The 10,990-nt window shown below is 32.2% G+C and overlaps 1 protein-coding gene across 5 annotated transcripts; it reads left to right on the top strand.

Moving 5' to 3' along the window:
* The first annotated feature begins 2,005 nt into the window (after positions 1-2,005).
* On the top strand, positions 2,006-10,783 carry LOC100785411 (zinc finger CCCH domain-containing protein ZFN-like). Of its 5 annotated transcripts, none has more exons than XM_041012145.1 (10): positions 2,006-2,436; positions 3,277-3,434; positions 3,982-4,044; positions 5,681-5,800; positions 6,216-6,506; positions 7,151-7,468; positions 9,236-9,577; positions 9,862-9,941; positions 10,192-10,530; positions 10,624-10,783. In XM_041012145.1, exons 1-7 carry the CDS (start codon positions 2,388-2,390, stop codon positions 9,515-9,517), a joined length of 1,281 nt encoding a protein of 426 aa, XP_040868079.1. In that variant the 5' UTR covers positions 2,006-2,387; the 3' UTR covers positions 9,518-9,577; positions 9,862-9,941; positions 10,192-10,530; positions 10,624-10,783. The 5 variants fall into 5 exon arrangements, with proteins under 5 accessions (XP_040868079.1, XP_040868080.1, XP_014626504.1 ...); XM_041012146.1 differs by having other exon boundaries at positions 10,178-10,530; XM_014771018.2 differs by having other exon boundaries at positions 9,236-9,941.
* Positions 10,784-10,990: the final 207 nt, after the last annotated feature.

The following is a 10,990-nucleotide window of genomic DNA, read 5'->3' as shown; positions in this document are numbered from 1 at the left end:
CAAAAACTTTGACCAATTATATGTAAACCCAATTGTTTTTATGAAGAATATTTTAATAACTTATATGCAAGTGTATTTTTAGAATAATTATAATTATAGTTTGTTCACCTGCATTCTTTTAAAAAGTGGATTTACATCAACAAATCTCATGATCATTTAATAATATACACCGGTTTGTTTTTTTTAGAAAAAATATGTTAACAAATTACCACAAGGTATATTCTAAGAATAGTTGTAGTTATAACTTGTGACGTACACCTTAAAAAAAAACAAGTGGGTCAGTAAATTCCTTTATAAAATTATAAATATATCTAAATTCATTTGTAAAGTTAAAACAATATACAAAACTTAAAATAAATCGTTGGGTTAAAAAACTTGTCCTTTCATACAGCTCCTCGGTTAAACGCAATCAGTTTCATGAAAACAAGCGATAATTATTCCGTTTTTTTTTTCATAACTTTTTCTCATTTCCTTTTATTTTGTAATTTTGTGTATTAATATCCGCTCTTTTTATTTTATTTTATTTTCTTGGGGGTGTCAACTTCATGCTAAAACTGCAAGCCGTCTTCCACGAACTTTTTTTCTGTTTTCCTTTCTAAACCAATGGTTCCAAAATCGATTATCCACTCCATTCACCTTTTCTTCTCTTTTCTTTATGCACCAATCATCAATCACCACATGATAATAAAATATCAACCCATACCTTTTATTTTCTTATTTCCAAATGAAAAAAAATACTTTCAACTTTACCAACTGTCCAACACCAATAAATTATAATAAATAAAGCAAGAAAATGATAAAAAAAAGAAAACCACGAAATGAACGAATGTCATTAGTTACGGTAGCCGTAAATTAAAGTAGTAAACACATTGGAGGTACATATTTCAAGTTATTTTAACATATTCTCTTAAAAATATAGAGAATATGGAACCTCATATTTGCTATAAAATTTCTAAAAATTATTATCCGGCATAAAATATTTTAAAGAAAAGAATAACTTCTACATCTTCATTTTTATTCTCAGGAAAAAAGAGAATAAGTTGATTCTCATAGGATAAGATTAAACATTATATTAGTAAAACATTCATTTTTTTTTTTTATTTTTCAACTTCTTTTTACATCTCACTTTTATTAAAAAGTTTCAACAAATTTTATTATTAAACATTTAAAAAAAATCCAAAAATACCATTCTCATTATTATATTTTCATAAATATTATTTCCAGAAATAAAAGTAAATAACTTAAAACCAACTTTTCCAATGTATTGGCGAGAGAGTTTGAGTAATTTGTATTAGATTTTAAAATCTAAACTTGTTGTTACCATCATAATTACAACTATAATAATAATAAAAAACTTTTTGTTATATTTTTAGTTTTTATTAGCGAACAATGCAAGCACTAAGTCACGTGGGAATGAAAAAAATTCATTTTACTTTTCAATCGTCTAGAAATGTAAGAAATACATTCTTTATCGTACCTTTTTATGTACATTTTTTATTAGTCAAAATTTTGTGGATTTACGTGATATTTATTTAATTTTCAATAAATTTTAATATATATTTGGTGGTCCTTATATTGTTTTTATGGTTTTAAAAATGTAATGTGATTGTAAAAAATTTATACGTAATTTTGTCCTAATCATAATTTTTTAAAAAAACTTTAAAAAACTCATACTTCTATATATTTTTTTATTTTCATTTAATTATATTATTATAGTCAGATAAATATTATTTTTTATTATTAATAAATAATTTCTTATCATAAATATATATTTTATTTTTAAGAAACTTTTTTTTCACAGATTTACTACAATAAAAAATATAAGAAATAATTTCTTCACTTAAAAAGGTTAAAGATGCTCTTAAAAAATGTGTTCTCAACATTTCTCCAAATTATTTTAATAGAGAATATTTTTATTATTAAATGTTGTTGACGCAAAAAAGGCAGAGAAGTCAACAAAATTCGCGAATTAAAAAAATTGGTGGAAAAAGAAAAAGGATGTGGAAAAAGGAAACGCAGGACTAATAGAGATAAACCAACGTGTGTTGTTGAAAAAGCGGGTGAAAAAAAATAAAAAAAAAGCGAACAGTGTAGTAACAGTAAGAGATGATTGGCGAGGTGTGATTGGTTGGTTTTTATTCCTTGTTCTCGTTTGTGGAGTGGAGAGAACACAACGCCACCATCGCATTCTCTTTTTTCTTTCTTTCCGCACTATCTTTTCTCCATAACTCTTTTTTATTTCTCCTTGCAAAAAAAATTTGATTATTATTATTGATTTTATTTAACTGTTGTTGTTGTTGTTGGAGGGTGATCGTAGTTTATGAGTGAGTGAGGTTAATGGAATGTGAAGAGTGACGGGACGGTGATGATAGTATTGTTACGCGTGTATGGAATTCGATGCCGCGATTCCCGTGTCTCGAGAGCACTTACCTCAAGGTCCTTTGCTTTTTCTTCTTCTTCTTTGAAATGATATGCTTTTGTTTTTGTTCCGATCACGCGCGTTTTCGTGATCCTGTTTATCGCCGATGATCAACGATGGATGATCGTCGTGCTTATTTTGCTTTCATATTTTGTTGCTCTGAGGTCTGATTTTGTGATTCCGAGATCTGAGATTGCTTTGTTTCAGTTTCTTCTATGTCTGTTTTTTTTTTTTTTGCGTAAGGGACTAACTTGCAATTTTTTTTTTAAATTGGTTTCCACTGTGCTTGTTTGTGTGTTGATGATTTCTTAACTGCTTTGGGAATGTTCTGTGTTCATGTTTGTTCATGCAATTTTGTTGTTCTGCTTTTTGACTGGACAATAAAAACTACTTTTTCCTAGTTCTCTAAAATTCAAATTAATAATGAATATAAACTTTCCTGATTTCGTTTTTCAATTTTAGGTTTAGATACTGTGGATTACTTTCGTGATAAATTGTTATTACTGAAGTGATCACTTTAATAATCGTTAATCTAGGTGCAATCTATGGAAATTTTTTTAATGAGTATTTTACAGTTTAAACCGTTTTCACCAGGTTTTTTTTTTAAAGAACCTGGAGTATAGAGACCATGGCAACGTTGGAAAAGCCTTGGGCTCATAGCAAAACGGATTTTCAATGTGGTTTGGACAAAAATATCAAACTGAAGAAAATGTCCTTGAAAGTTGAAATTTCATACATATTCATAAGTCAAAGCCAAGTTTGTATTACACTGAGATAAATAAAGTGAGAAATAGAAGTCTAAATTAAAATGATGTCTCTTTTTGAGAGATTGACTTGTTCATATGATGTTGTTTCAGATGCAATGTGGCAAATTAACTTGAGGTCAAGTGAAACAATGGAATCAGAACCTTATCCTGAGCATCCAGGAGAACCAGATTGTTCATACTACATTAGGACTGGCCTTTGTAGATTTGGAGCAACATGTCGATTTAATCATCCTCCTAACAGGAAGCTGGTATGATCCTTCAATTGCTTTTGGACAAATTGTAATTATAAATTTGTTATATATGTATTAGATATTGTTGGTACATAAATTTTGGTTTTTTTTTATATTAATTTATTCCAAACACTCCTCTTTTCTATGTAGAATATCCCAGGCGATGCAATCAATAGACAGTTGAAACCATTTGCTGTTGTCTCTTTATATTCTTCTTTCAACAAATGTTCTTTGCTTAGTTTATTCCTATTAAAAATGCTTGCATTTTCACTTACTCAAATGGATTGTCAGTGAATTAGCAGACAGCAAAGATGCTCACACACACTTGGGAGGATATAACTTGCATTTGTGTATAGCTATTGTTTTTTTTTACACATCCATGCTCTTTTCATGAGTTAATTTCTTTTAGCTGTTTTTACCCATTTTTTTAAAAAATAATCTTGTTGCTGTGCTGTATATGGTCAAAAGTAACTATCCTGCTGTACTGTTGGTACTTTCATTTCGGTCACACATTATTTATTAAATCATATAGTTACCTGATAGTTTTTTCTTTGAAAACTATCAGGCTATTGCCGCTGCAAGGATGAAAGGTGAATTCCCAGAAAGGATAGGACAGCCAGAATGCCAGGCATGTACTTGTTTATCAATGAATGCATAAGGTGCACATTGCTTGTTTATGTGCATGCTCTGTGAATTTTCTTTTTGATAAGGTGGAATTTTATAATTTTTCAAAATTGTAGCACTTGAATTATTTAGGATGTGTGGAATTACCTGAGAGTATTCCTCTCAGCACTATGTATTTATACTTAAATCTGATTACAATTCAAATCCCTAATACCAGATATATCCTAAATTGTAAGGCCAAGAGATGAGGATATGATCTATATGGGACAGGTGATTTGGATCCTTGGTGAACATATCTGCTAGTTGATCATTAGAGTATACAAATGAAGTAGTGATATCCCTAGAAAGAATCTTCTGTCGTATGGCAAGCAACCCTGGTGTGTTTTGTTTGCCCAAAGACTGGATTGTAGGCAATGTGAAATGTAACATGATTATAACAAATACATTTTATAGGATTTGTCTTGCAAAACCTCAAGTCTTGAAATTATTGTTTTAATCATATATAAGTTCACAAGTTGCAAGAGCCATATGCCCATACCGCAATGCTCTACTTTTGTACTTGATCTCGCAACTGCAATTTGCTTCTTGCTTTCCATAAGATGAGGTTAGCCCTAATAAGGATACAATGTCCAGAAGTTGATTTTCTATGACTGGGAGAGCTTGGATCTGCATATTCTTCATACCTAACAATGTCTGTATGCCTTTATTTTCATAAATCAATCCCTTTCTTGGGGAACTCTTGACATATATCTAGATCTGAATAACTATAGTCCAATGGCTATCACACAGAGAGTTAAGGATTTGATTCCCAACAAAGGAAATATCTAGCCCAGTCATGATGTGAGACAGTGAGAGTAGTTTTCCCACTAATCTACAATATCAACACGAGTCTGCTACTCATTATTGAAGTTCAACATTTAGATTCATAGGAGCATAGCATTTTAGTTTCTTCCAAAATATTGAGAGCATATTTCTTACTGAAAAATGGCAATATCTGTAGAATTGGTAGTTTTAAACACTCTAAGGAATGGAGGTGGGAGGAAAGAGATTAAGCCGTCAATGAGAGTTGCATGCCATCCATTTTCTTTATCTGTTGTCTCTGGAATTATTTATCTACATTTATTTGAAAAGTGGTATATTTTGGGTTGAAAGTTAAGAGTATTTGAATTTGCTTTCTGTATAAAAATGTGTTTGTCTAAAAGTTGAGGTAGCTGGTTTATGTTTATCTAAACTAGTTCAGTTTAACATTCATCTTTTGAAAATCAATTAAACATTTTACTACTTGAAGCACACTTTTTTTTCCAATTATTTTTGTTTGTCTAGTAGTATTTTCCTATATAGTTATTTGATATACAACCTTTATCTGCCTTTAGCAAATCTTGATCATTGATATCTCCATGAGCTATAGAAAGCAAAGAAGTTAGGAAAATGACTTCATATCAAACTATAAATGGTTTATTTGATATTATTTTCTTATTTGATTTTATAAATTATGATTTTTATGTGTATTATCAATGTCAATACTAACCTTTTACTGTCACTAATTTTGGTCTTGATATAGTTTATATATCATATATGTACTTGTGCATTTAAACATTCACCATATTACAAATACTGATTCCCTTTTTTGTGCTTTCCAGTACTATTTGAAGACAGGAACTTGCAAATTTGGAGCCACATGCAGGTTTCATCATCCTAGAGACAAGGCTGGGATTGCTGGAAGAGTTGCCTTGAATATTTTAGGCTATCCTCTCCGCCCAGTTAGTATTGAATATTTACCTCTTATTTATATCTAAATACAGATAAGGCAGTAGTTGTTTGTCAATTTGTGGCCATTCTAGTTTGATTGCTTGTTTGGTTTGTAGCATAATTATTTTGCCTGACACACTTTTAGACTTAAAAGCTTTAATTTAGATAATGATTCTTTCTGTTCTGTATACATCTTAAAATTTTTTTGAGGTAGCCTTGGATACTTCTATTTTATATCTGACACAGGAAAGTTTTGCTGGACTGTTGATATTCATAGTCTAATTCTACATTTTCTATGTTTCTTGTTGATACAAAATGACCCTGAACTGATAATTCTTCTATTTAATATCTGACACCTGATTGTTTTGTGGGATTACTGATATTATTAATCTAATTCTATATTTTCTTTGTTTCTTTTTGATACAGAATGAACCAGAATGTGGTTATTATTTAAGAACTGGACAATGTAAATTTGGGAACACTTGCAAATTTCACCATCCTCAACCAAACAATATGGTGCTTTCCATGCGAAGTTCTCCTGTTTATCCTACTGTCCATTCTCCAACTACACCAGGTCACCAGTCATATGCGACAGGAATTACAAATTGGTCTAGTTCATCGTATATTCCTAGCCCACGTTGGCAAGGCCCTTCAAGTTATGCACCTTTAATTCTACCTCAGGGAATGGTTTCAGTGTCTGGGTGGAGTGCATACAGTGTAAGCTCATCCATTCTTTCATAGAGGTTATACAGAAGAAATAGAAAGATGTGATATTCTATGCTTGTGACAGATTAAAAGGCACATTTTTATCTAGAGAGTGCATGTTAAGTTAAAAATGTGTTTTCCATTTACTATAAAACGATTCATGTGCTTTAATCTAATGGCTAAGCTTTTGGGATACTTTGTTCATGATGGCATGGTATCAAAGCCTCTATCACCTTGTACTTTAGAGTCCTATTCCAGTTATATATAAAACCATTTCAGTGCTTTCACCTAACAACTTAAACCATTGAGAGAGTTGGTTCATGACACCATCAATTATAATTCCTTCAGATTTTAATCTGCCTCTGTGAATGGCTGTTTGGCTCTGGATTTTTAATTTTATTGGGCTATTTGGATGTATTCCCCTCCTATGTTCTTGTCTATCAAGGTATTTTTCTTATGGAAAATTGAGCTTGTAACTTGCTGGAGAGAAATTTAATCGCGTTTATTTTTCAAATAATACATTGGTCTCATCTATCTGATTTTATGGTGAACGATTATTAATATAATGCCACATGGCAGATATGTACTGAGCTGTTTTACTGATCTTGCTGTTGCTAATATGTATCAACATCCTAATGAAACATTAATTTTTCCAGGGTCAAATGGGATCAGACAGTCCACAGCAAACAATGGCAAATGGCCAAAGCTATGGAACTTCTCGACAAAGTGAACCAGCAAATTCAGGATCCCAGGGGGCATATTCTCAATTTCGTTCTGGCTCTGTTCCTGTAGGGTTCTATGCGTTGCAGAGGGAGAACATATTTCCTGAGAGACCTGATCAGCCTGAATGTCAATTCTACATGAAGACTGGAGATTGCAAGTTTGGTGCAGTCTGTCGTTTCCATCATCCACATGAAAGGATGATTCCTGCTCCTGACTGTGTTTTGAGTCCTATAGGTCTTCCTTTACGTCCTGTGAGTTGATTTTTTGCTCGAGTTCTATATACCAAGTTTATTTTTCATTAAGATAGATCTTTTTACCTGAATTTACACTTCATTATAGTTCTCATAGGTTTTGCATTTAGTAAGGCCTCAAAAAAGAACTAGTCTTCTTAAATTTGCTTGTAGATTATTTAATTTGTTACTGTATTATTCTTTAGTATTTACATTGGTCTATTATGAATTTGAATCCTCTAATTTTAGCTTCTAATAGGGAGATAGACAATTAGACATGACACATTTGTGGGAATATATGCAGTAATTTTAGGAGCCTGTGCTGGAAATTTGGGTCCTCCGATTTAGGGTGTTGTATCTACCTCTCCTAAAAATGACTATAACTTAATGTAGGAGCTAAAATGAGCTACAGTGTAATTTGTAAGCCCGAATAGTGTTGTGTAAGTCACACCATTTTAAGGAAGATGGTGGCTATACCTTTTGGTGTTCTGTCTTGATAATAACTTTTTCCGTTCTTTGACAACATGTTTTATCGATTGTTTTCAATGTTAGGGTACTAACATTTTCAAAAGTTATCAACATAGGAATAACAAGTTCCTATCAAGAGAAGTATAACTTACTGGCTATCATAAAATGGTTTAAAATAAATACTTTTATTATGGCATGTGATAGATCCCCACCTAAGAAAGTGTGTTTGGAAGATCTTACATGAGAAGCAGGGGATATGATTCCCAAGTAAGAGCGACTTGGCAAGGGGAGTAACAAATATCCTATGGAACATGGATCTCATGTTGGAGAGAGGGAAAAGAGCGGAGGCAGTGCAGGATATATGGCATCAGTTTCTGTCAGGTTTCTATCAGTTTGCAATTAACATTTTCATGAAATGAAAGAATCTAAATCACTCTATATTGATGGAGTATTTTTATTTTTAAATATTAGGAAGTAATATGTCCTAGTTCTATGTATGACACCCTAGACATGGTTTAAATCACAATAGATGAGAAACCCTATCATTGAACCATGCAAGATCATTTATATATGTTTGAATCAAGACAAAGAAGAATTGTAGTTTTAAGTGTAACAATAATCTGAAACCAACTTAATGGTTTGCAACTCTAAAATTGAAGACAGAAGAGATAATTAAAACTCTTGAATTTGGCTAGGCCTAACTCAAGTCCAAAAGTTAGCTCATGAAGTGAGAATTGGCCCAAGCCTTTAGAAGCCCTACTTTTGACATATATTGTACTGGAAAAGCCGTGGGGTCAGGTAGAGTACACTGGGTAAGTCACGAGGTTAGGTTGATTTTAGGACAGTTGATGGTGGCCCAATATCAAATCTATGATAGACTTTGATATCTTCTTGAGGTGAGGATTGCATAAGCCTTTATAAGCTTTACTTCGGCCATATATATAGTTGATGTGGAATCTCAACAAAAACATAATCAATATGAATTATTTGAAATGTGCGCTTCCCTTTTAATGTCTAAATCAAATTGTGAGATCTGATGGTATTGATGTTGCTTCCTGTGCTTCTTGATGTAGCATATCATTTCCCAAAATTTGTGTCTGATATAGTTCATTCTTTCAACTGTGCGAAATGCAATGGAGTATTTTAACTAGATACATGACTTCTTTTCTTGGGTAAAGTGAATAAATTCATAAAAAAGTTGTTTTGTTGTGATTACAGGGAGATGAGAATATATGCAATTCAGTATTGTCTTCACACTGATTTGATATTTTTATTGATTTCGGTACATGCTAATAGAGGTTGTGTCCCATTTTCCTACAGGGAGAGCCCCTGTGTGTGTTCTATTCACGTTATGGCATATGCAAATTTGGTCCAAGCTGCAAGTTTGATCACCCAATGGGAGTCTTCACCTATAACATGTCTGCATCACCTTTAGCTGATGCCCCAGGACGGCGTATGTTAGGTTCTTCATCAGGAACTTCTGCATTAAATTTATCATCAGAAGGACTTGTTGAGTCAGGCTCAGCAAATCCAAGGAGGCTTTCATTATCAGAAACTCGACAGATACCTTCTGGTGATGATAACATTGATGAAGAGGGATAATGATGTCTCTTGGAAATGGGTCATTTGCTTGTTACAAATTTTTTTCAGGGGAGAAAAAGGGTAATCTGTAAATTGATTTTCCCATTGCTGAAGATGTACAGACTACAGAGTTCATGTCAAGCTGATTCTTTCAAACCTGCTATTTAATGCAGTTGAGAGATTCAGTTGTTCTGAATTTCATGCTGTCACATTGTATAAATTTTACAAATATTTGTCACATTTGGTGAAAACCCAATGTGAACATTTCTTCAGTCTATCTATTTAATGTTTTCCTAATATGTAAAAAGTGTTTTTCTGAATAATGATCAATATTTGGCTCCTGTGTGAATCTTTCTTTGGTGCAGGTTTGAAATTCAGTGCAAAGACTTTTCTTTATGCTGTCTACTGTGCATACATAGAAATCTTTTTCTACAGCAAACCAACAGTATGATCAATATCCTTTTATGTTCCACATTTTTTTATGTGTCTACTATGCATACATAGAAATCTTTTTTACATTCTTATCAGAATATAGCAGCAGTTCAATGAAGTCTTAACTGTTGTATGTGTGCATATTTTCTTCAAAGTTAAAATAAAAGCAACTGTTCTAGAATTTTATATGTAATTGTACTTTCCCATGATATATTTATTCTTTTTGCTATGATTGATTGTCCTAGATAGAATTCGTTTTGCAGAAGTTGAAGGAAAAGAGTCTAAGCTGTGAACTTTGGTGGTGGCAGCAGAAGCTTGTTAATTTTACGCTGTTTTTCAGATGTCAAGCCTCAACACAAATGTGACTTCTGTTCTTGTAGGGTTTAGGCTACAAATTACTTATTACATGCTTCAATTAATGGTGTGGGTGGATGGTCCTTTCCGGCTTAGAGTTCGATTAACAGTTCACATGCTAAATCATGGTTGGGAGTTTAAATCTTTTCTTGAGGCTTTACTAAAAGCATCATTTCAGTGGCTGAATATAGATGTATTTGATGCATTGCTCGCTGATTCTAGTATGTGTTATCGATATGCTTTCACAGGTACTATGTCCATTCTTTCTTCTTTTATTTCCTGATTCAAAGAAACGTTGTGATGATCATTGTCATGATTTGCACTAATAATGTCTTTTGCAGTCTTGTGCTATCACCCAAATCTTGAGACGCGTGATTTACTGTGCTGGATTGCTAGTTTTCTGAATCAGAAAAGAATAAGGGAGTGTTCTTACTATTTTAAAAAACTTCAGTTCTCAAAAAATTATAAAAATAAAAGAACTTGTTTGATTGACCTGTTTTATTATTAGTGCGTTTTGTTCCACATTCCTGATGTGCTTTTTCGAGTGAGAAGTTAATAGTTATAGCTTTCATATTTTTTTTGTGGAATGGACGTGGTTTTTGGCTTCTGGATGAGTTTTCAAACACACTATTGTTTATAACTAGTTTTTGTCTTAATATTTCATGGTGAGTGATGGCATGCTTGTATTAGTGTCAATTTCGTTCAAAA

The sequence above is a fragment of the Glycine max genome, chromosome 18 (genome assembly GCF_000004515.6).
Source record: "Glycine max cultivar Williams 82 chromosome 18, Glycine_max_v4.0, whole genome shotgun sequence".
NCBI classification, from domain to species: domain Eukaryota; kingdom Viridiplantae; phylum Streptophyta; class Magnoliopsida; order Fabales; family Fabaceae; genus Glycine; species Glycine max.
Note: the sequence above shows the minus strand (reverse complement) of the source record. Positions and strands in the feature narration are given on the sequence as shown.

Excerpts from the sequence above, each read along its gene's own strand:
- LOC100785411 (XM_041012145.1), top strand. The coding sequence starts at position 2,388 with ATGGAATTCGATGCCGCGATTCCCGTGTCTCGAGAGCACTTACCTCAA. Across the intron at positions 3,435-3,981 it reads ATCCTCCTAACAGGAAGCTG|GCTATTGCCGCTGCAAGGAT; the intron begins GTATGATCCTTC and ends GAAAACTATCAG. Across the intron at positions 5,801-6,215 it reads TAGGCTATCCTCTCCGCCCA|AATGAACCAGAATGTGGTTA; the intron begins GTTAGTATTGAA and ends TTTTTGATACAG.